General features: G+C 42.9%; 2 protein-coding genes across 10 annotated transcripts in view; one reads left to right on the top strand and one right to left on the bottom strand.

The window, feature by feature from the left end:
• Nucleotides 1–39: 39 nt before the first annotated feature.
• LOC138135237 (histone-lysine N-methyltransferase 2C-like) lies at nucleotides 40–25,201 on the bottom strand. 9 transcript variants are annotated; one of them, XM_069053926.1, is made up of 29 exons: nucleotides 24,927–25,200; nucleotides 24,353–24,620; nucleotides 23,687–24,298; nucleotides 23,406–23,627; nucleotides 23,240–23,350; nucleotides 22,576–22,742; nucleotides 22,334–22,524; nucleotides 22,003–22,142; nucleotides 19,671–21,656; nucleotides 19,461–19,618; nucleotides 19,185–19,402; nucleotides 18,781–19,126; nucleotides 18,145–18,279; nucleotides 16,634–16,769; nucleotides 15,876–16,582; nucleotides 15,001–15,406; nucleotides 14,389–14,892; nucleotides 14,130–14,332; nucleotides 13,018–13,128; nucleotides 12,286–12,508; nucleotides 11,963–12,234; nucleotides 11,749–11,907; nucleotides 5,317–11,379; nucleotides 4,119–4,386; nucleotides 2,610–4,067; nucleotides 2,245–2,557; nucleotides 1,409–1,538; nucleotides 1,155–1,337; nucleotides 40–1,066 (listed from the first exon to the last, which is right to left on the bottom strand). In XM_069053926.1, exons 2-29 carry the CDS (start codon nucleotides 24,609–24,611, stop codon nucleotides 974–976), a joined length of 15,774 nt encoding a protein of 5,257 aa, XP_068910027.1. In that variant the 5' UTR covers nucleotides 24,612–24,620; nucleotides 24,927–25,200; the 3' UTR covers nucleotides 40–973. The 9 variants fall into 9 exon arrangements, with proteins under 9 accessions (XP_068910027.1, XP_068910020.1, XP_068910021.1 ...); XM_069053919.1 differs by having other exon boundaries at nucleotides 17,767–18,279; nucleotides 23,687–24,620; nucleotides 24,927–25,201; XM_069053920.1 differs by having other exon boundaries at nucleotides 12,286–12,502; nucleotides 17,767–18,279; nucleotides 23,687–24,620; nucleotides 24,927–25,201.
• Nucleotides 22,420–25,390, top strand: part of aralar1 (calcium-binding mitochondrial carrier protein aralar1) — a 42,606-nt gene continuing 39,635 nt past the window's right edge. The window contains exon 1 of the mRNA XM_069053934.1: nucleotides 22,420–22,556. The gene's annotated coding sequence lies outside the window, so the exon portion shown is untranslated. The remainder of the gene's footprint in view (nucleotides 22,557–25,390) is intronic.

Raw genomic sequence — 25,390 nt, 5'->3', positions numbered from 1 at the left:
ATATTGTATTTACTTAGTGGTGGTGCAGAACCAAATAAATCCAACATCAAACTTTTATTGTCCTAGATTCTCTTTTAAATACAAAAAAATATTCACATAGTTCGCAAATTCAAAAATATATACAAAAAAATATTAAAAAGTAAATTAATAACAACAATAGACTCACAGTCTCGATAAAAAGTAACTAGAATTGAAAATTTATACAATGCACAAAAAATAAAAAAAATATAAAGTAAGCGCACACAAGATGCTTTAAAAACTCATATTGCACGGCAATCTAAAACAACATATAAATACACGCTGCGATAGAATTTTTTATAACTTTGCAACGAAAATAATTGCAGCACACAAATAAAATAATTACGTCTGAATTGATCGAGCGGTTCAGTTCAGATGTAATTTAGACATGATATTTATTTTCTTTGCAGACTGATCACGCTCCCACTTGCTGCAAAATTGTATGCACTTAGCTTAACAAATAAATTAAATCAACGACCGCAAGTGAACGATAACAATTTCTTATGTAATAAATAATGGATAATTAAGAGTTTTGCAGCAAGTTTCAGTCCTGGCGTAAATTAAAAATCCCTAACGGTTTGACTTGATTAATGAAAATAAACGAAATAAATTATATTTGTAAACTACGTATGTACAAAAATTCTCTATAAGGTTGGGGAAACAACGGTATCGATTTGGTCCCTAACCCTAAGCCACTGTCCTTGTTACGACACTATGTAACAAAATATATAAATGCACATTTATCCTACGTTATTCAAGGTTATAGAGTTTATCAAACATAAAAACTATGGAATGTATTTTTATAAAATGTGAGATAGGTAATGGCACTGTAAACAGTCTGCTTTAGTTCTGTTTTCTGTCAACGGTAAACATTTATGTACATGAAATAAAACTATAATAGTGTTATTACCGCCCAAAAAGATAAAACCACTCAAACATACGAAAATACTAAAATTTAATTCATCCATTTCCGACAATTTGGTGCTCCACACATGCAAGATATTTTGTGTTGGTCGTCTTCTATGTCAAACTTGTAGTCGTACGCCAACTACAAAACAAACTTTCGTTAGTTTCCGTCACAAATCGCTACGTCACGATCGTCGTCTTTCACGACCCCGATCTCTTTTAGTACTTACCTCTTCGCCTCTTTGGATTCGTCGTTTGGCAAATATTATGATACGATAATCTCTGTCAACCTCTACGGTTTCGGCGACACAATTCGGGTTGCAAGAGTGGTTGATGTATCTGGCCAAACCCCCGCACAAAGTCGCATCGACCACTCTTTCTTCGTCCAATCTGAACATGTAAATTCCACGATTCTGCAAAAATTATACCGTGAATTGTCACTGCAGTTTCCGTGATTTTCTTAAGGACAAGTCGGAGTACGCACCTTGGCCTCGTATTTTTTCTCCCGTGTTTCCGCAAGTTCCGTTCTTATTATCTCCCCGATGTATTCGATCACCATCGTGTGTTTTTCCAAATCACGAGCTGCATACAAGCCCAAACCTTGAATTTTTGACCTAAAAAAAGTTGAAAAAAAAAACTTCAAAATATACCGACACGACAAGATGGCGACTGTTTAACTGAACTCTTTTTACATCAGCAGCAAAAAAAATACAAAAAGCTGAAGTTACTTTTTCTGTCTGATTCTATTTTACAAAAGTCGCTATACTATACACGCAGTACTTACAGGTTATTTATAAAGGAGTTTCTAACGAATTGCCTGTTTTAAAAAAAATATAAAACTAATCCATTTTTATTTGGAAATATGGAAAAATCAAGTAAACAATTTTTGGTAAACTGAAACGGTTAGATTCCAAGTAGACACCATAAATATAAAAGAGTTTGGCTACGTTTAAATCATCTTTAATCTCAAGTTTTTTCAGCGACAACACTTATAACAAATTTTGAAGAGATAAAAGGAAAAGAGCAGGTTCTCAAAAATTTTATTTATTTACACATTTACAAGAAAACCTTGTATGGATTTTATAACGAATGGATTAGTCATGCCATTAGATAAATGATTGATTAGGACGTGTCTGACTGTTGGCTTTGCTAAATACATGAAATAAAAACGATTTAAAATTAACTTTCAACAGAATCATGATTGGGATGAGGCGATTCTAAGACCTAAAAACTAAAAGAAAACACGTGGCCGCAAAATATTTGACAACAACGTTTATGTAATTGTCAAAACTGCATAATCGTCGAAATTTTTTTATTTACCTGGCCAAGAAAACGTTATTGCGCCATTCTTGTTTCATTTTCTTGTACTGGGAGCTCTTTGAATGAACAAATTGTTTGGTGTAAGGGCAAGCGCCGTCGCCCAGGGTATTATTATTAGTCAGCGCCGGTGTCGGCCCAAAGAGAGGTCTCGAGGACGAGCCACCCGTGCGCTGTGTATGCGGTCGCTTCCAGTGCAACTGATTCCTCAACCTTGGCTCGGTACGTGCCGCCCCCGAGGGATTTATAGCCAGAGGAAGCTCCAACAACGGATTTCTGCCATACTTGAATTTATAATCCGTCAAAGTTTCGATTCCTGCAAGGCGAACGCGTAAATCTCATCTACAAACGAGTCGGTTCGAGATTACCTGGAAGACTTTCTAAAACTCTCACGACCGCCGGTTCGGTCAAACCGAACAGATCTTCCCCGCTGACAAACTGCGGAAAAACTTGCACGCACTGATTCTTCCTCCTCATCTCCGCTATCAGTTCGAAAATCCTCTGCCACACCAGCTTCGGACTGCTGTCCTTGAACTCCACGTCCTCCTCCATTGCCTCCTGGACTACGATCTTGAACTCCGGTCTCCCCAGCATCTCGTGAATCGAGCAGATGTACTTGCAGCGCTTGTTCAAATTGCGCATGCTCCAGTAAAACCGGATTATTTTGTAGCCGATGGGGTAAATGTAGTTTTGGGTGTGGAAGTTCTGTAATTGGTGCGGCAGCAACTGGCCGACGCTGAGAAAAATCAAACTGCCGACCCTCAACAGGTTGTTGGTGTCCGAATGGTGCATTACGGCTGCGACCTGTCGATTCTCGTCGCGGTTGACGTAAACTCGACGCGACACCGACAGAGTCGTGAGCTCATTGTCTTTCTCGTTTTTGGGTATGTGCACTGTACAAAATGTGGTCTTGTTCTTGTAGAAGACGCATCCGTCTTTGACGGCGCAGGTCAGGTGGTAGACGTTCGAACACCTGGTCTTGAAGCATCGGATGGTGGCGCCGAGCTTGTTGCAGTGGCTGCAACACTGCGTGAGGCTTTGTTGAAGGGCGTTTTCCAGATTCATGAGGGCCCCGTTGACGGTCTCGTACACACCGTCGGACCACAAGCCGCAATTCAAATGCACCCACTTGTCGACGTCGAAATTTAACAGTCTGGCTGGACCGTCGGCTACGCCGTCGCCCACGCCTTGACAAAACATGCACTTCCTGAAGTCTTCCGGTAATCTGGGAGGAGTGACAGTGATCCCCATCCTGTACAGCAACTCCATAGTTTCCTTGTCCGTCGGCTTTTTGTGTTTCGTGGGTGGCTGAAGACAACCCGGAGCCCAGTTCTTGTACCTGGTCCCCTTCCACACCTTCGGAGTGCTTTGAAGCTGCACCTCGTCGTACCTCCTCAACCTGTTATCCGAAGGTTTAGTAAACAGCGAGTGCGATTTGATCTCGCCGACATCCATCGGTTCCATCTCTCTCTTAAAATAGTGTAACTCCATCTCGACGTTATCCATGAAACTCTTCTTGTGTTCGACCGAATCCACGAACGGTCTCTTCCCCTTGAAATCATTCTTGTCCTTCTGGCATAAATGATCGATGATCGCCGCCGCTTTATCTTCCGGAATCGATGGCGACCTGTGCATCAACGCAAATTGCATGTAACATGCCATGCTGCAAAAGAACAACTCGTCGCCGTCGCTCAACAATTCAGAATCTTTCGACAAGAACGGCAGTTCGGAAACTTTTTTCCTGATCATGTTTTTAAGAATTACGACATCGCAATGCTTGCAGAATTTCGCCGCGCCGTTGAGGATACTCTGAATATCGATCGGAGCTGAAAGAAACGTGCTACTACTAAAATCTCTACTGATTCCCGCATATTTACCTCCTTCTTTGCCATCTTTACCCTTTGTCCTGTACAATCCCAGCTTTTGGCTGGGTGGCGTGCTTGTGCGCTCCACTATCTGATAACTGGTCGGCGCGGGTATGTGCAAAATGTTTGCCAAATCGCGGAGAACTCCCATTATGTCTTCGGCTGCCGATGACGTCAACGTCAAAGTAACGGTAACGTTGCCAGAATCTTTTAGGGGAGTAGAGGGCGTAGAGCCGAATTTTGATTTTAAGCACACGTCACGACCGACATTCTCTTTGTCCTAAAAATAATTATCGAAAAATGTCTCATTTAGAATCGATTAATTTTTATACCGGGTGTTATGGAAATCCACTTAATAAATGTAACCACCAATAGGGCTCGTTGAAATAAACATTTTTTATATTTATTCCACAAATTCTTCCAAACAGTTTAAAATTAAATATAATTTGAACCCTAAAATTCATACCTGCTCATGTGTTTTTTACACATCCATTGATAACGAAGAACGAAAAAAGAATTACTCGATTAAAATATTCGAATGAAAAACAGTAAAAACTGTTAGTTAGCGATCGTTCTTTTTTCAAAAAACTGTAAAGTTTTTACCGCACAAAAACATTTTCACTCACTCTTTCGTTTCAACTGATGATTATCCCGTGAGCGAAGTGTCAAATTATGGGTTAAACAAAATATTCCATTAAAAAATAGTTATTATGTAACAAGTGAGAAAAGTAATACTTTTTTTTACGAAAAGGAAAATTTGCCGCACGAGCGAAGCGAGTGCGCAAATCCGCCGAGTAAAAAAAACATACTTCACTAACTAGTTGCATACAAAATTTTTTTGGCGTCTGTTATTAAATGCCCAGGTTTTTTGACAACCGGAAGTTTAAATTTAATTTGACAACATATGTATCATTATTTATGAATGAAAAAGTTTATAATTGCGTTAAAAAATGATAGGCTTCGGTTTTTTTTTACCCCAAATGTGTGAAAAAATGAACTGTTATGGCACTTTTTAACGCTTTTGGACCGATTCAAAAATCCCAAATTTTATGAACGCAAATGAATGAAAAAACCTGTGCATTTAATGAAGGACGCCAAAAAAGATCAATATGTAAAAACTGTTAATTTGAAAGAGTTCTTATTGGTAATTTATTACGTGGACTTCCATAACACCTGTATAGAAAAAAGGACATAGGAACGCAACACTGACCTCTGTGTAGTCCTTCAGATATGGACCGGTCGGTTTCAACCTGATCGGTATGGGAGCAATGATAGGGACAACCGGCGACAATCTCATTTTGGACATATCTTCGTCTTCGTCGTCGTCATCCTCGTTAATAAGTTTAAGCCCTAGGAATTTGTGTGGGGGTTCTCTGACGGGACATTCGGGAGAGGAACTGCTTATTACTGAATCGGGAGAGTCTTCCCGACAGAACATATCAAATCTCTTGTCTTCCTCCGTGTCGAACTTGATGAGCGGAAATTCTTGGTCGTAAAATCCTCTTTGCGTGGACGCGGGAGGTTTCTCGGGCAAAGGTTCCTTGTCCCCGTACGGTTGTGTAGTGTAAAAATCTGAGTACCCCGGTACAACGGCATTTCCGTATTCCCCTTTCAATTCGCCAAATCTCGAGTCGTAATCGTTCGCGGCCAATTTACTCAAATCGCTCCCAAAAACAGGTAAAATACTGAAATTGCGATTTAAAACGGGTTCAGAAACCACCATGGGCGGTAGAGTACGCAACTGTGCCAAAACACCATCTATATAAGTATCATAATCTTCGTCGACTTTCGAACTTTTCCGCGGCCGCTTCTTCGGCTGCCCCACCGCTTCCTTGTTCATTATCTGGTTCTGACGTCGTTTTTGCTGGTACATTCTACGTTTTTGTTTTTTCAACTCCTCTTTTTGTTCCAGCATCATTTTTTCCGTCATCGGATCCAACGAATCGATTTCTTCTTTCATAGGGACGTCGCAACGACTCTGATCCGAAATTTCCGAATGTTGCGAAGTCTCGTCGACGAACTCTTTTTTGACTTCCTGAGATAACTGATGTTGCAGAGGTTGCGTTATTTCCTTTTTCACGACCAAAGGCGGCGTTTGCAAGCTGGAATCTTGACTGCACGACGATCTCGGCGTAGGGGGCGATAACAAATCGTCTCTGCTGGGTGTGCGACTTGGAGGCATGCACTTCTTGATGTCGATGTGTAACTGTTGGGTCGTTCCGACCGACGTCGAGGTCTGCGGTTGTTGGATCACCGGACTCGACACAAAAGACGTTTCTCTGCTCATGATGGGCGTCCTCTGCGGAGTCACCTTGACTTGGGACGCGGTCGTCGTTTCTTTGACGACTGGCGGTAAAATGGACGCTTTCAACTGACTCTCTAAACTCGAAGAAAACTGTATCGGCGCTGCGACCGTGATTGGTGCCGACGTTGATGAAGTCGGAGGTGGAGTTTGCGTACTCGCGCAAGCCGTATTTTGCAAGAGCTTCTTCAAAAGAGCATTCTGCGAGTCTTCGCTTCTACTAGCGGCCGTTGTTTGAATCGCTGAATATTTACATCCCGTCTGTTGTTCTTGTTTGATGATTTTGTTCTCGACCGAAGTCTCGACACTCTCAGATTTATTACTGTCGTCGGATTTAAGACTGTCACTTGTCGAATCGTCCAACGATTTATTCCTCATGACTTTCGTCAGCTGCGTGTGCAACAAGTTTGTGCTGGACGTTACCGGCTTGAAACCCGAAGTCGTCGTCACCGTGGAATTCGAAGAGCTGACGCTAAAACTGCTGGTGTGGAAAACCAGGTTATTTGAAGTGATCGGAGACACCAAAACGTGAGGTTGCGCTTGAACCAGTGACGTAGTAAACCCAGTCCGTGACATCCCCACCGAAGTACCCAACAAACTGGCGGCAGTAATAGTGTCTGCACTGGTTTTCGTCGTCGGAACTGCCGCAGGATGTGACTGCAACATCTCGGTCAAAGAACATGTGGGTTTTCGATTTACTGACTCTGCAGGTTCGACTGGCGCAGTGGTAGTAACAATGATCGCCGATTTCTGCACGGTGATGTTTGGTGGTGCGGTAGTAGTTGTTGTTGGTGCTGACGAACTGATCGCGGTGACTCTCGGCAGTTTTGGATGTTCTGGCATCAACTGAATGCCGCCAGTTCGTGCTGGCAAGAAATTCAATCCCGAAGTTGTGATCTGTATACTTGGGGTGTTGGTGGTTAAAGCCGTGTTCTGAACAGTCGTCGTCTGCGTTCGTATTGGTGACACCATTGACGGCACCGGAGTTTTTTGTTTTTGTACAATGACCGTGTTAAGACTCCCCACAGTGGTTGTCTGTTGAATGACTCTAGACGTGACGATAGGAGTTGCAGTCAACACCGGACCAGTGCTGACAACTTTATGATTGATGGTTTTGACGACGCTCTCTACGTTAGTCGAAGGCGTCGCTGTTGTGGTGTGTAACGACAACAAAGTACGCAATTGTTGTGACGCGTTGGCCATGTTTGTTGTCAGATCCGTCGGTTGTGACAATGGTGACAATTGTGGAACAACCGACGGTTTAGCAGGTGTTTGCGGTTCAACTTTGCTCGGAGTACTCACTTTGGGTGGCTCTTGTTCCACCAGATTGATTTTATTTGATTTTTGAAATTCACCGACGTCACTCATGAGTTTGTCTTTTATGTTGTCTTCCAAAACTGTGGGCGGCTCTCCTGTTATATTTTCGATCATGTCGAGTACATCTTCGAAAGATTCGAACTCGCCGGGCATTCCGTTACCGTCTCTTCTTCTGTTTTCCAGAGCTTGCAGCGCGATATTGTCCAACATTTGTTCTTGGGAAGGTGTTGGCGACGGAATCGATATCACCACCGACTTGGTGTCGTCACCCGATGTACCTTCGAAACCGTCGACTGTTTCAGTTCGCGCCGTTATCTGTATACCCGACTGAGACTCCTGTATTACCTGCGCTGTCATTTTCAACTCCGGCGTGTTATGTATGATCACGGGCGAAGAAGTCTTAGATATTACCGGACTAGACACACTCTGACTGTGCACTTTAACATTACTGACGTGCACATTTTCAATCTTTTTAAAACCAGCATCCACAGAACTCGTTTCTACCTTACTTTCGGTATGACCGGATCCGCTCTCGGTTGTTTTAGTCAAAGTCACTTCGCCTACAGTTTTTGGAGGCTCTTCTTTTATCACTGCAGGTGTTTTAACAGGCTCTGGAGCCACTTTCTTGGAGACTTTCAGATTATCATTCGTTTTCACAAACGGTGACTGTTTTACGAAATCCGCAGGTGGTGAATCACTCTTCGATTTTTCATCCGACGAGTCTTTAGATTTATCATCGTCACAATTAGAACTGTCCGGTGACACTGAATCATCTTCGAATATTTTCTTTGGCAAGCAGGTATCGTGTGTCGTTAAAGATATCGACGACGATGGTTTGTCTATCACTTTGACATTCGGTAGTTGTCTAACGGCGCTCGCGCTTATCACGGGAACGGTAAATCCAGGTGGCAGAATCGACGCAATCGGTGATGTATTAGCGCTCACGATAGTTATAGCCGATGACCCGCTCGTTACTAATTTTGGCACGTTCAACACGTTGGTCCGCACTCCACTGTGAAGTATAATATTCGTCACTTTCGAAGTGGTTGTTGTGTTGACCAACTTTGCGTTCTGCGTCACCACAGCATCGTTCATTTTTGGGGTGTCGTTTCGCGATATTGTCACTACTGGTGTTGTTATCAAAGAGAATTTCTGTCCCAACTTGGATGTTATCAAACTGGCGACTCTGTTGGTATTGGTTGCGACCACGCTGGTCTCGGCTTTAGGCGGAAAGTTGAACATGTTCGCCGCGTACTTGTGTATGTCGTTGATGTGTTTCGCCGTGATAACTTCCTGTTTCATAATTTTCTCTTTCCTTGACCCCTCGTCGATCAACTCTTCGAAATCTTCTTTGGTAGATATTTGTTCTTCGGGAGACTTGATCGACGAGTCAATTATGACTATTTCGGACTCTTCGTAATTGCTTATGGCGTCTTCGTCGGCTGCTTCGGGTGATGGATCAGGTTGCATTTCGTCTTGTTCGGGCGAATCGGGAGTTTCTAAAAGATGATTCGACGGTAAACGTCTGATGTTGTACTTCTTTGTTTTATTTTGCATAATATATTCATCGTCGCTAGTTGTGGGACTCCTGATCACGACGTGCATATTTTCGCTTCCGTACTCTTCCTCGGCTTCTTCTTCTTTGTCAGAGTAGTGCGCCTCGTTCGAAAGATCTACCACCATATTCCCCGAGAAGAGCACATATTCATCGGCGATTTGATCAGATTCGAGAGGACTAGATATCGCGTCACCTAAATCGCTCTGCGAGAACGTCTCTATAACGGCGATGTCATCACCGTCGTTTTGTTGAGCAGCTGAACTCAAAGACACTTCCCCGGAGATCACCGTGTTATTGTCGTCATAATCCATCAGGTCGTCGCATCCCATCTCTTTCTCGTCCGGACTGTGCACGATCATCACCTGACTCGTCTCTTTGCTCTCCTGCACTTCCGGAATCTTCTTGCCGACGGTTTTCTGTACAGTCGCCACTCGACTTGTCGATGACAGAGCTGCAGGTGGTGGCGTCACTGGTGGTGTGCACGAACTGTCATCGAATTCGTTGTAATCGGTGCTGACCAACGATCCCACTTTGCTCACCGCCAACGATTGCAAGTTTGTCTTGGCCGGAGATTTGCGCTTCAAAATGGAGACTTTGCTCAGATGAGATTCTTTTCTGGGCTTGATGGGCGTCGAAGTCTCACCCACGGTCGCCTTTTCCAGTTCTTTGTTAGAACCTGGAGGTGTCGGAATTCTTTTGGCACCTCTTCCGAAGCTCCACATAGGAGAGCCGCCTCTCAAGCCCAACTTGCAATAACCGAACCGACCGAAACCGGGCGGAAACGGTATTGGATTGTTGGGATTGGTGGAATTACCACCGCCGTTTTGATTATCCAACATGCTGGAACTATCGATGCTGCCTGGATTGGAGTAGGGTGTTCTTGGATGTCCCGGATTTTCTACGCTGGTCGGACGATCGGGCATCGCCGGACTACTATTGGCGCTAGGCGGTCTTCGCATACCCATCGGAGAATGAATCATGGGCGAGTTTGGAGGTTGATACTGCGAATGCGTCATCGGACTACTAGGAGGTTGATTTAAATTCGAATGAAACGATGCATTTCTCTGTGCCGGCGAATTTGGTGGTTGTTGATTATTACTGAAATTCATCATTGGACTCCTGGGAGGCATCGGTGACGGCGGCATCGAATGCGGAGACATGATCTGTTGATTGATCAGAGGACTCTTCGGTGGCATCGGCGACGCAGGAGCGTTGATCTGCTGTTGGTTCAACCTTTGCGCCTGCAACTGCGCTTGTAACTGTACCATTTGTTGTTGCTGCTTTGCTAACTGTTGTTGCTGTTGCACCATCATTTGATGCTGTTGAGGAGTGAGCGGTTGAGGTTGAGCCACTCCTTGTTGTTGTTGTTGTTGTTGATGTGCCACCAACTGCTGTTGCCTCACGAAATTTCTCTGCTGTATTAACTGAACTGCTCTTTGCGAGTTCAAAATGTTAGCTTCTTGTCCCTCCAAATTTTGCTGTTGCAGCTGTTTTTGGATCAACTGTTGATTAATGCTCATTTGTTGTGGTGGAGGGCTGCTCAACGGAGACGGTGTCCCTGGTTTTTGTTGATAACCCATCATGGGCGACGGCAGACGTCTCTGGAGACCTCCCCCGTGGTCAAGTGGCGTCCTTACGAATCTCATCTGGGGCGTCCCTGGTCTTATGTCGCTCGTGTATCCGACGGGACTTGTTACCACTCGTTTATGCTGCGGCGACGTCATTCTCGGGGCCGGTGGCGGCGGACAAACTTGCGAAGGAGACGGTGCAGGTCCTGGACTGCTGTCGCCTTGCGAGTGAGGCGTTCCTATTCTGGGAGACGGTTGCATCGGTGACATTCCGTTGGGGCTTTGCAAAATGTTTTGAACAGAACCGGGTCCCGGCGAGTGGGATATCATGGGACTGGGACTGTGCATCGGGGAGTTGTGTTGGGCCAAGGGAGACGCCGATGGCGACATCATGGGCGACTGTGACGCGTTCGAATGATGGATTGGCGACGATGAGGGTGGTCCCAGCGGCGAATGATTCTGCTGAATTAAAAGGGGCGACTGGCCTGGGCCCGGACGTTGTTTCGCTTGTTGTTTGTTCCGGTATTCCTTCATATAGACCAATAGGAGTAATACAAAATTATATAATAAAGTATTGAATTATAGACATCTGCTACTTTTTACCACAAGACAGCTACGAAAGCTACTACGTGCCCCATAGTTTCATGTGATTTTTTTATGTCAATTGTGTAACATGTACGAGTACTGTGATTTTCTTTTACTCACTACTTAAAAATACTAAACAAAAACACAACTTTCACAGTTGTCTGACAAGTAAATTTCGAAAAATATTGTGTCTCTAAAACAAATTAAAAAACGAACGATAAAAACTGGGTTGGTTACGAGTGCGCTGACAAGTGTAAGACACCAACATCGTGCTAGATCTAAAAAGAGCAGTGCCTATAAATTTATAGATACCTGCAGCAACAGTCCGTGTTGACGACTCAGCTTTCTACTGGACTCCAAATGTTTTTGAAGAATTGCTTGTTCTGCCGCAATTCTTTGCAACTCGCTCGCATCAGCATCGGCCAGCTGACCTCCAGTTTTCCTCAACTGTCTCTGTTTACTGTTCAAAGACTGGAAAAACAAATTAAAAACCATCCATCGAATTACCTGTAACTAACTCTCGTACCTTGCGCATCTTTCGTAACTTGTTAACTTCGGTCTCGTAGAATTTCAACTGCTGCGCGAGGATGTTGCTTTGATGACTGAGCCACTGCTCATAAAGCAGCTGCTTTTGTTTGTCCTGCTCTGTAACGATATTGTCTGGCGGCAAAGGCGGCGGAGTTAATAAATTCGCATTAAAGGTTTGCACTCTGATTTCAGCAGCCGGCTGGGGTGTGGGTGTAGGTTTCGGTCTGTTCTGACTCTGTTGCCAAGTTCCTTGAGGTGGATTCGCCGTCACTGATCGATATCGAATCAATTTTATGTTTTTCTTTGCAAAAAGCGACTCACCTTGTCCTTGCCTTGCATTTGCATTGATTCCTATGGAAGGACCCCCTAACACGTCTGTGATCCTATCGAAGTCATGATCCGTAAGCAAAGCCGTTGGTTCCTGCTCAACATTCGCAGTGGTCACGGCAACATCTTGGTTGTTTACAACTGTTTGATTTTGGTTTTGTTTTTCTTGTTCACGTTTCTCTTGCTCCAATAAATCCTCCAACAACAAGGGCTGCTCCTGTACGTCAAGTACACACATAAACCACACCATTTCAAATATGTTTTTAATTGTTTAATTGTTTCATTTTTAATTACGATTCGTGCAAATAAAAACATCTAGGTTTGAGAATGAGGAAGGACTAAATATTTTTGTTTGTGAACTAATCCTTACCTACACATAAAATTTTACAAGTGATAAAAATAAAATGTCGAAAACAAGCATGACAAAAATAAGCAAAAGATTTTTTGAAACAATAATAATATAAGCTCATGGTAATGATGGTTGTTATACGTGAGGATTAGCACCAGAATAATATGAAGAAGAGTCTTTGAGCGTCGTTAATTAAGTAAACAGTTAAAATCACCAGTTAGATCATTATTTAGGTAAAAATCCTCATTAAATGACAAACTCTACAAGTGAAAATTTAACTAAGCCGGTTCGATTTCACTCGAATGAAATCGAACCAAGTGATTTTTTTTGTTTAAATGGAAAAATGTGATGTGTTTCGTAAGGGGTTTTAATCTCACCTCCAACAACAAGGGTCTTCGTTGCAAGTGTGGATGCAAAGGTAAACCCTGCGGTCGCATAGGATGTATGTGTCCCAGCGGAAGATGAACAGGCCCCATTCTCAATCCCATCTACCACACACATGCAAGCAACAACACCGTACCTCAACCAAAGTTAGTACTACCAAACCGGATAATAAATAAAACGATCTTCCGTACGACGTATGTTTGTTGTATATTTGAAATTTAAATTTAAGGTCTACGGAAGTCCATACTTTGTACCATAAATATGACCATCACGAACAGGCTATAAGCATGTAAAAAGCGTGTAAATAACGAGGAAAAAAAAAACATTTCAACCTTGATTTAAGCTCTGTTTTCCTTTAGTTTCACAAATAAACAGTACGGTAATATAAAATTTCAATTTGAATGTTCAATTTTAAATACACTTACTACATTTGATTTGTTGTTTGCACATTGTTGTACGCTGCGCCAATTTATGTAACACTGTACGAGAGAAACGTATGTGTGTTCGGAAAAGTTCGATCTGCTTACATTCAATAAGAAAAACATGAACGAAAATTGTAGATTTCTAACAAAAACCCGATAAATTTTAGTGGTAAGTAGTAATTGTAAACAAATTACCAGCAACGGGTGAATTTCTAATTCTTCCATGAATGACAAATTTTGTAGTAGCATTATTGATTGATTTCAAATTACAATACATTAGGACTGTAATAAATGTGGTAAAAACACATTTCCTACATAAAAAACAATTATCATTTTAGTGTGCGGTTTGAATCGATAATTTATTTCAATTATGTAATAAAAGTTTATTTCACCATTACCTGCAGAACAAATTTTGAAATTATACGAATCGCTCAAATTACAGCACCGACCGTTCGGAGTACGTTTTCGACATTGCAACAAGCAAGATGAGTGAGAAAACTACTACCATATCTTCCAAATAAACAAATTGGACATCAGATTAATTTACAGAGTGCAGACCTTAAATTTGAACGCATTTTCGAGCGTCAGAGCAAATAAAAATGAGCGCTGTTAAAATGAAAAAAATAAAACATCCAAAACTGAACCATTTAAAACCATGCTTATGAATTTTAAAACATCCATACCTGCTGCTGTGGGGTTGTTGAACCGGGATAAGGTGGCGGAGGTCCGGGGTAAGGAGGTGGTGGTGGTGGGGGCGCTGCAACACCCATTCTCGGTCCGGCATTTAATCCCACGGGAGCCGGATGCAAACCTTGTTGCACGGGAGCCACCGACATCATTCTCGGAACGTTCTGTCCCAATCGCATTTGCAATTTTTGGTTTTGCACTGTAACAAAATTCGATTTGTGACATGGTCCAAAATGCAAACACTTCGAAACTCACGTTGGGAAACGATTAATCTTTGGTGGTAACCTTGCGGTATTTGCAATTGCACTGTGTTATTCTGTGTGACGATTCCGATGATCCCGTCCGGAGTCTGAAGCTTTGCACCGATGGGCATCGGCTTGCCACGAGCTGCCGCCTGTTGCACCTGATGGAGCATCTGTTGGTGAATCTGCTGTGGCGTCAAATGAGACGTCACGCCGGGATTCAAGGGATGTTGGCTCTGAGCTTGAGAAATCGCCAAAGGTGGAGGATGAATGTTTCCGGGCATGTTGTGCGGCGCCGAAATGACCGAGGTAGACGGCGGTGTAACAACTTCCTGTTTTATCTGAGGACCAATGTTTGGTTTGCCGCCAGTGAGAGGTTTGGGCACCTCTACTTTGACTTTCTTATCGTTCTTAATAGGCTCTTCTTCCAGTTCCAAGTCTAAAATGTTCGTCTTTTCGCCCGGTAAGGCTTCTGGATCGGCATACTCCAGAATGTTGAAATCGGCACCCATTTCAGCTACACGTTGAAACAAATTAATATTTTTTAAAATGTTTTACAAAAAAAAAAAAACCCAAAAATGAAACGCGGAGGAAAATAATTCACGTTGAATTAAAAAATACGTACCTAGAAGCTCATCATCATCATCGCCGAGACCTCCAAGAATGTCACCCACACCTTGAAGTTCTGCCATCGTTCCCGTCTCTTGCTCCAATTTTTCCAGTTCGGCAGTCACATTATCCGGAATCTCTTGGTCGTTTGTTGTATTTTCGGAAGTACTAGGAGTGTTAGCTACTGCCGGCGTTTGACTCAAAGGCGGTCTTTGCATAGCAGCAATCTGACCGACAGGTAAACGGGGCGGCATCTGCGGTTCCGCAGCTCTCGGTTGGAAAGGGGGCTGCTGTCGCGGTAAAATCTGTTCGTACTGTTCCACGCTTGTGGGTCTAACAATTCCCGGTGGGAATCTAACCGCTCCTCCAGAAAACACCTGCTGTTGTTGCTGTTGGGTTGCAGAAGATTGTTGTATTAACCTCTGCAACAATAAACGAAGAGCAACGTATTACGATGTGACGCTAAAGGAAATCGTAAACACGTGGCTAATATTAAATTTTATTTGCATATCGTGATGAAAGTGGCACTTTTTTACACGCAAAATCGTAGTGAAAGTAGCACTTTTTTACACGAAAAATCGTGGTGAAAGTAGTACTTTTTTGCATCATTTTATTCCATCTTTTTCATAAATCCTTTTAGACCAAATTTCTCAACTTACATCGATGTGGAAAAAAATAGTGTGTACAACACGTTATGAAAGTCTCTTTTTTTCACTTAATTGCTTGATTAACTCGGCCTACGTCCTCGTTAATCAATCTGCAAATTCATGAAAAAAAGTATGACTTGCATAACTAGTTGTACAAATAACTATAATTTCTGGATTTAAGTGACACATCGAGAAAAAAAAAAGAATTCTAATTCTACAAGTGAGTGAAGACATCTTATTTTACCTGCTGCTGGATAAGCAGTCTCATCCTGGGATCGAGTCCTTGAATTCTGGGATCCAGCTGCATCCTCAAACCCAGGTGGGCTCCAGGCTGTCTCGGAATTCCGGAAACTGGCACCGGCAACCTGGGCCTAACAATGCTCGGCGGCAACGGCTGTCTGAACGTCGCATCTCCGGACGTAGCCGCGTTGGTGACCGCTGGCGTTTCAACTTCTTGACTAGCCTCGGTGGGTGGCCAAACACGCTGTTGACCTTTACCCGCCAACAATTGATCGTCCAACTTCTTGAACTGCTGCCTTTGAAGAAGATCCCTCAGCTGCCTGCTCAATTCTGGCCCTTCACCCGCTCGCACGGTCGCGTTCAAACCCTGCAAGGTGGGACGTATTTGGAATTGAGGTCTGGGAGTCGAAGGTTGATGGGCGTAAGGATCCGCGGGCAACCTAGGTTGAAACGTGGGTTGTGGTAACTTTGGTGTGGACGGTGGTTTGACGTATGGGTCGTTCTCGGGTGTGAATTCGATAGGAGTTTGTGCGGGTGGTGGTGGTCGCATGGGTGTCTGAACTGGGTGTGGGAAAGTAGGTGATTTTATACCCATTGACAGGAGTTGTCTAGGATTTGGCGAAGGTGACGTCACTGGACTCAACTCTTGAGGGGTTTGCTCCTGGGGAAACGGAGTGGGGTCGGATATTTGCCGCTGTACTCTTGCTATAGCTGCAAAGTGAACTGATTTATCTTTGAAAAATTCATGGAAAGTAACTTTACATTGGACGCGTTGCTCTTGGATCACATTTTGTTGTTGCTGAGCTTGCTGTTGTCTCAACGCCTGAAGCTGTTTCCACTGCCTCTCTTGCTCGGCTTCGTGAGCCGATTTGCGCTGCAACGCCACCTTCTCTTGATCCTAAAATAAATTGGTCAAGTTTCAGACTGGCGACATTTTTTATTCATACTTCGATTCAAATTTGTACAAGCTACAATTAAAAGACCACTAACAATACACAGAATCAATAACATAACCAATAGAAAAGCCATGCTAATAAGAGGAATAAAAATTGTTAATCAGAACAGAAAAACAATTGGTTTACATAAATACTATTACGTAAAAGACGAATTATAATTTAGTTTGATCTTTTTTTTTTTAAGGAAATCCCATTACCAGAAAAACTTCCACTACCGTCTCATTTAATTACCATCACCAAAAACATGGAGGCATATTTTTTCATTAACAATTTTTAGTTGTTACTGTAACTACCAAGTGGCTCTGATACTTATCCGTGTACAAATTGGGATTGGGATGTTTGAGGATCTTCCTTGGATTAAAACGAATTTTTTTGGCGAGTAACACACAGGTGGATTTTAATCGAAGAGGGCAAAAACTTGTTCACAACAAAAATCGTATCTCATTAATGAGACAAGTATTCTGCGATCCCCGTGAAATTTGTTCACCTTAGCATTATGAAACGTTGTAGCTTTCAAAGAAATTTGCAATTACTCAAATCGAGTTTGAAAGGAAAACAGTAAGCGTCGCCATTGGCATATTAGTCTTAACCTCACCAAAGTAGATTTTACAACCGTATTATAAATTCGGTTCCATTTTTATCATGCTGTTTAGTTAGCACACTGAATTTCCCTCGACAAAATGCGGTTAGAAAACGTTTCGATTTGAACCCCATGACATTAAAGAACATATTTTTGAATGAAAGATGGTTTCTAATTTCGACCAATTTCTCCAACTGCATTTTGAAAATTACCAAAAAAGAACAACACTGACCAAATAATGATATAAACATAAAAATGCAGATGTATCGTCCATAAAACAAAAATAAATAGTAATTAAAAAAACCAACGAAAACTGAAAAAGCTGGATAAAATCGTCCACACTGAATACAGGTTCTCACCAGCGGTTGAGGTTCATAGTTTTCCTGACAGAGGGAAGGAAGAGTGCGCATGATCTCTGAGGGAGTCAACACGCGGATCTGTTGATCGCTTGCGGGTGGTGTGGTTTGTTGTTGGATATTATTAGTCCTTAATAGCGGTAAGGTGGGAGTCTGCTCGTTAACAACGTTCGGTTGGTACAACGGATTGACCGTGACATTGGGAGCGGGCCCGCAGTGGTCACCCGGCCCCAAGAACTGACCGTGCACGGTAAACTGTTGCTGAATGGATGGTGAGGGTGTTAGTGAGGCGGGTCGGGGTGTTACTGGTGGGGAGACAGACACAGAGCTAGTGGAAGCGGTGGTTAGTGATGGCGTAGGCCGCGACTGTTGGGTGCACACCTCTGACACTGGAGCGACGATGGCGGAAACCTGGGTTGAGGGAATGATGGTGTTGCTGACGGGGGCGGCTGCGACGGGCGGCGCCTTCGGTGTCGTCGCCGGACTAGCGCTCGTAGCGTCCTTGTTCATCTGTGACTGGGGGGTAAACACACATACAAAACTAAGAGGCGGTGGTTCGGAGAACTAACAACAAGCAATGCTACGTCACGGAGGCAGACACATAGTAAACACTGAATATGCAATGCAGATGGTTAGTCACAACCCAGAGCACCGTCGTTCTGCTGAACCGTTAAATTCGTACACAGACAAATTTGCCGTTTCAGGTCCAAGAATCAAAAACTCGAAACATTATCCCAACAAAACAGTTTTCCCCTTAACTAAAAAACTGAAAAATCTGCGCCCGATATAAAATATTTACTCGTTCCTGTCGAGTCAAATAAATAAAACAAAATACACTTCCCATTTTTTTAAAACTTTGTTCCAACAAAATTTGTTGTGAGGAATTTACGTGAACGAAAGCTGCACAGTGAAAACATCGAATGTTTAAAAAATGGTTAGTCAACCAATTTGGTGGTTAACTAAATTTTTGCTTGACGTTACATAATTCAACAAAAAATAAACAATTATAAAAAATACCTGTTGCTGCTTTTTCATCCTCAAAGCCGACCTGTTATCCCTGGCCTTCTGTAGATACGGCGACTTTTGATCCGAACTGAGCGTTCTCCACTTTTTCAGAATTTGCTTATATCTGTCGCTCCAATTCGGAAATTCGGTTTTCCACTCTGGGTGATTCATGTTGGCGTATAATACTGCAGATATCGTGGCCCCACTGCCCAAACCCTCGTCGGCTTTCATTTTTTCCGACGATCTTTGATTGTAAGTCGACTGGGATCCTGCAGGAGGAGTGTCTAAATCGTTCCCGTCATTTACGGAGACCCAAGGACTAGGAGGTTCGGAAAATGCCGGACTGAACTGTGGACTACTACAATCCAATGTACATTAGAAAACTTCCCAAAACGATTCCCGATCAAACGACTTACTTGCTATATTCTGACTGATATGGAGATTGTGGTGGGAAGTTGAGTGGTGAGTTCATATTGCTTTGATTGACAGTTGGCAGTGTTGTAGGTCTAACAGGTGGAGTTGTGACCGTGTGTTGGGTAATTGTATGTGGTGTGCTGCCGGCAAAAGTGCTGCTATTTTGAATTGGAAACACGTTGCTCTCTTGGGATTCCTGAGAATCATCAGTTAACACACCCTACAATTTATCTCAAAAATTATACAAACATTCTGACATAAAAACAGTACGACTTTACCTTAAATATGTCCTCGACATCTTTACCGTTAATGTTCGGCATGGGTTCCAAGTTAAAATGTGGCCCCAAAATGTCGCTGAGTTCATCTTTGGTATCTTTTGAAGTACTTGCGCGAACTAAAGTACTAGTTATGTCAGTTTCGTCGGGTAAATTTGTTGCTAAAAAACAAATTTCATTTCTGAGGAATTTACGGTTACGACAATGAAATACCTGTAAGAGCATCCAACGATTCAGCATTCTTATTAAGTTCCGCATCACCTTCATTCATAATTGTATTAACTAATTCAGTATCGAGAAGATCCCCTGGGATGGCCAAAACATCTTTCAAGTCTTCCGTATTTTCGTCTTCTTCCTCTTTAGGCACGACTGGCGCCTTATTCCCTACACTTTTATCAGAAATTTGTTTGTTGTCCATCGATTCGCCGCCGATCTCGTGTTTCGCACTGACTGCAGCGACAGCTTTGATCTCATCCTGAGTCAACTGTATGGTCTTGTCCACGTCGGAATAATTCTTCTCTTCGTCGCTGCTGGAACTGTCGACTTCTTTGGTGGAATCCAAAAGATCTTTCCCGAAAAATGCTTCTTGCAAATATGGCGGAAAAGTTTCCGCCAGTTTACTCTTCGCTTTTCTTCTGACCGGTTTTCTCCTGGGTTTTTCCGCTTCTACCGGCAACGGCATTTGCAAATCGGAACCGGAGGGATTCGACTGGCCCGGAAGCACGTCGATATCGTCGTTATCTTGTCCGTTTCGAATCCCACGCATTCGCACCAGAAAACCACCGATGCCTAACTTCTGCAAATTGCGCTGTCTCTTTCGTCTCAACACGCTGATCCCGTTTTCCATCGTGAAAATAGTGAAACCTTCCGGAGGTGGTCCATCGTCTTTCATCCACATCATACCTTCCTTGTGTGTTTCCTGAGGTTCCTCCTTCACATCGACCAGTTCAAGTTTCGCGCTGTCTTCCAGCATGTTGTCGGTACTGCTCCCGGCCACTACCGACTCGATCGTGGCCATAATTCCTGCTTCTTTGTCTTGAACCGTGGCGATTTTCTTGCGTTTCTTTCTGGTACCGTGTTGTTCTAGAGACAACGACTTGATCAAACTGAACCCTGCTTCGCTCAAATAAACGCCGTCTACGTAATAATTGTTGTTGGACTTGACTTCGGGACTTTTGGTGGGAGTCGGGGGTTTGATCGCAGTTGCCGAAGGTATTAAATGCGGAGGTGGCACATCTCTCGGTCGACACAACAAACAATTGTAACCTTCTTCGGCGCATTTCTCTGCGTCTTCTTCGGTTTTGATCGCATCGCAAGTACCGTGAAGCCACCTTTCGCACTGAACACATTGTATGATCAAGTCGCCTTCGCTGTAGGGCTCCGAACAACTGGGACAATTCACGTGTGAAGCGCAGGGCCCACACTCGTTAAAGCTGTTCATCCAAGAACAATTAAATCCGGGATCGGTGGCGCCGCAAGTCTGACATATTGCACACCACTTGCACTTCCAGTTGCCATGAGGTACGTAATCTAATGGCGGGTCCATGCAATAAATATGATATGAGATATCACAATCGTCACAAAGTATAAGTCTCCCTTCGTCGTTTCTTTGTCCACAACCTTCGCAAACAGTACAATCCAAACACCTCCATCCCTTCTGCAGTATCACTTTGGTCACCTTGACGTTGACGCAATAGGGATGGTAACATTGTCCGCACTGGACGCAAGCTATCAAACACCCCTCTTGATCCGTACCTAGAGCACCGCACATAACGCAAATGTCCTGAGTTAAAACGAATTTGTCTTTGGCCGAACACAGAACCAGACGATTCTCCACACCCGGTTCTTCGTCATTTTTTCCGTCAGAGACTGGTCTCTGTAAACCCACCCCCGGGACCCCAAACACACCACGCATTTTCGCTTTGGGACCCCGTTTCCTACCGAACTCCGTCATCCGTTGCCGTTTCATGAAACCCACTTTACCGGGAATTCCCTTGCCCACACCTTTGGGCCTTCCAGACGCTCCCGCACCCCCGAGTCCCAAACGCTTTTTTGCGATCTTACTGGCACTGTACGGTTTGCCCTTCCCCAAACCCATATTACGGATCGCATCTACGGGATACGGGGTGTCGAATTCGGCGGTTTCATCGTAGGGGGATTCCTGCGGGGGTGCTACACATTCATTAGCATCCTCGATACCTGCATCAAAGTTAGACGGTACAACTCTCTGAAGACAACTAAGACAAGTAAAGTGAATTAAGCGCGATTTACTTTAAAAAACAACACAACTCCATCCAGCATCTGTATTTTAACTCGAGCTAAGCTTTTACTTATTCTTCACTTTCGTTAACAGCAACCAATAATTGCAATAATTGTACCATGTTTTTAATGTTCAATGTAGGGAAATATTTTATGACAACGTATGAAGTTTCTTTTGAACTCAAGGCTATACTTGTGCTTGCTATGAAAATATCAACACTTTGCACAGTATTTACATTTTTAACTTTTTAAGTGAATATTGACGTGTTTGGGTAACAATACTCACTGTTTCGCTTTGAAAGAAGTCCAGCTGGTTGTGTCAAGTTCTTGCACATTAAACAGACATATTCGTACTCAGGATGAGACTCTTTCCTTTGGTGATATGTAACTAAATCGGCTTCAGGATCACACGTCCCATGAACAAATCTGCAAAATACATATTTCGTAATTGTAACCACTTTACTGTCAAAAATAATCCAATCAGATTTAGAAGCTGTCAAAAGCGAGTGTTTTGTCACCTCCAACTTTTTTTATCTTATCTACAACACTCGTCAGGATTTTTGCTGGTATTTTTATTATTGATTAAAAAAAAAAAAACAACTCATATCAGTACTAACTTGCGACATAGGGTGCACTGCACCATCTCTCTGTGTGCATGAGCGCGGTAGGCTCGATGGCAAAGTGGACATGAAAATCCCTTGTTACGCTGCTGATAACAAGAATCACAAACGGTGTAATGTGAGTGCCAACGTGAAGAGAGACCGGCACCGGGTGTTCTGGAGCCGCAGTCGCCGCAAACTCTGCAACACTGATCCACAACAATCAGTACAATAACATAAGGTAAGCGTCCAGTTCTTACTCTGCATTTCCAACCATATTTAGGGATGGACGTGACTATGGGTCTTTGACACGTCGAATGGTAGATTTTGTCGCATTGCTCGCATGTCATCAATTTAGTCTCGTCCCCGGTTATGCGACAAACCTGACAGATGCGGCATTTTCTGCATTGCCAACCCGCTCGAACTCCTGCAATTGTCAAATATTGTCAACTAAAAACTCAATACGCATTTTTTAATTCCCCAAAAAAAAAATATATGTCTACTCTGTAACGTACAAGAAACTTCTAGGTATTTAATTTCTTTTATCAGTCAACAATATCAGAGATAACGCGATAAACTGCGATTAAAAAACTATTATAGTTCGTTTTCATAAAAAATTGTTGAGTAAATTGTGATGTTAATTAAGAAGTAGAAAGTTCAATTTTTTAATGTCAGTAAAAATTTATTTTAGTTTACATAATTTGTAACTAGTTGAAGGAATAAAAAAAAATGATTCATTTCATTTCTAAATTTTGCTTATTGAAAATAAAACAGATATGTATTTGGGAAATAAAAAAATTAAATTATTTAAGTTAATTTCAAATTCTGCCGTTGTCGGGCGCTGTTGTAGCTGTCAAAAGCATAGGTGGGAGTTTTAGGTTAATTTAAATGACTAATTCGAAAATATTAATTGAGTGTACATACCTGGTAGCTGTGCTAACCCGACACATATACCATGGTAATGTTCGCCGCATGATGAACAATACATAAGATTGGCAATATCGCCCAAGGACTTGCATGTATAACACATAGCATCTGAAATGTAGCGTTTTTGAGGAAAAATATCAAGTGAAATGAAAAACAAACGTACTTTCACACTCCAATGAAGCTTGTCCGATATGATTACTGCAAAATAATGCAAGCGAATTTAATAATTGGAAGGCACCAGAAGCAGTTGCGCAAGGAAAATGATAAACTTTTGTACACCCCTCCACTTTACACAATATACTTGCTCCATAATGATTACAAAATGAACACTTCTTGGAAGTACTCTGTAAAACAGCAGGACCCACGTTTTCCAGAGCAGAATTTTCTGTACAAATAATAATATAATTAAGAAGCTAATAAAAAATGTCGGTTTGATATTTGTACCATTTTTTGTGACACCATGTGACCATGCGGCACAACTCCTATGTGCGTAAAAATATCCGCTCGAGTCGAACAAAGTTGAAACGTGGGGCTCCTCTGTGTATCCAATAATGGTCAATTCGTCCACGTACTCGCTAGTTAACGACGGATGTCTGCATTTGTTGAAACTCTTCTGCCGCCGACACGTCACGGGCCCCCTCGGACTCTTATCTCCCGCCTCTCGCTCCGGCGTCGGCATGGAGTTACTCATGTTTTCGGCCGGGTCGGATACGACTCTTTGGGGTATAAAACCCTCTGGACAAATCAACCTCAACATTTGGCCTTGCCCCAATTGACTCCTCTCTCCCAAATTACAAAAAGCGCAAACCTTCCCCGGCCATTGTTCCGGAAAATACGGCAATTCCTCTAAAATCGGTGCCGGTTTCTCGCGCTCGGTAAATATTAAAGTGCCAGTTTCCGGATCAACTAGAGGCATTTCGTCGACCGGAGACGGCGTAATGCAGGACAGATCCAAATCAATTCGATCAAGCTGTTTGATTTTTTTCCGAGGGTACCCCAGAGGTTTCAGCTTCCTGATTCTGTTTCCCGTGCCCTGCCGCCGCTGCGCCGGCTTACCTGTCAACACCCCTGTTAATCGACTTGGCATTTCAGAGTCCGAGTGACGGTCACCTCCTTCGCGGCGGGGCCGGCCGCGCCCCCGCTTCACGCTGAGCGGTTTTCCGGAGAAGCTGAACGGCAGGGAAATATCGTCGGTGTTGGGAGGCGAAGAGGCGGCCGAGGTGGCGGCGGAGCCCGAGGAAGGGAACTGAAAGGGCGAGGGCAGAGGGTCGTCTATTAACTCGTCCTCTTCCTCGTCGAGGTCCGAGCCCTCCGCTTCCTCGAGATCCATTAAATCGTCAGGATCTAATCCCTGGGCGATTTCTTCCATCTTCAGAAACTAAAACAAGCTTATGTAAAGCTCCGATTATCAAGGTTATGCCGTCTAGTCGCGGAGCACAAGGAAAGGCACGACGGTCGCACGGTCACTCAAAAATCAACGATTCAAAACAACAATTATCCACCGAGTTGCGAACAAAACCCCAAAATCATTTCCGTGGAAATCACAATGAACCCCAGCGCCATGTCAATTGTGTACATGGATGCGATGCCGCGGCCAAAACAAACACTCGGATAATTAGCTCGAATCGCGCCGAATGCGGTTGAGGTATGTTAATTTTGCCGTTTTCTACTAACTTTAACTTACATTAAACTAATTTTTACATGTTAAAGTTGTGTACATGGAACAACACAAAAAAATGTCACTAGCTAAAGGAAAGTGGGAGAGACCATCTCTTCGGTTTACTGACGAAACTTCCCGAACTCGTGGCACGATTACGAACTACTGCTGCAGCCAACGTAACAGCTGAAAAAATTAAACTAACCAACATTTTTAAAAGTTTGACCCAAATACTAAACTTTATTTATTAAAAACATCACAACAATGAATTTATTTCATTACTTTTGTAAAATGTTTTATCACTTATTAAAATACTTGAATCTATTACCAATCATTATTATTTAATATTATTAATAAGAAATAATTTTAAATATCAATACATATTACACAAAATATGTGTAAATGTAACGAAAAAATCCACTTTTTTTTTAATTCCATGTTTTTTCTAACACTGAAAATATTATGAGCAATACGACACAGTTTACTTTAAT

This window comes from Tenebrio molitor, chromosome 7 (assembly GCF_963966145.1).
Source record: "Tenebrio molitor chromosome 7, icTenMoli1.1, whole genome shotgun sequence".
Taxonomy (NCBI): domain Eukaryota; kingdom Metazoa; phylum Arthropoda; class Insecta; order Coleoptera; family Tenebrionidae; genus Tenebrio; species Tenebrio molitor.
Note: the sequence above shows the minus strand (reverse complement) of the source record. Positions and strands in the feature narration are given on the sequence as shown.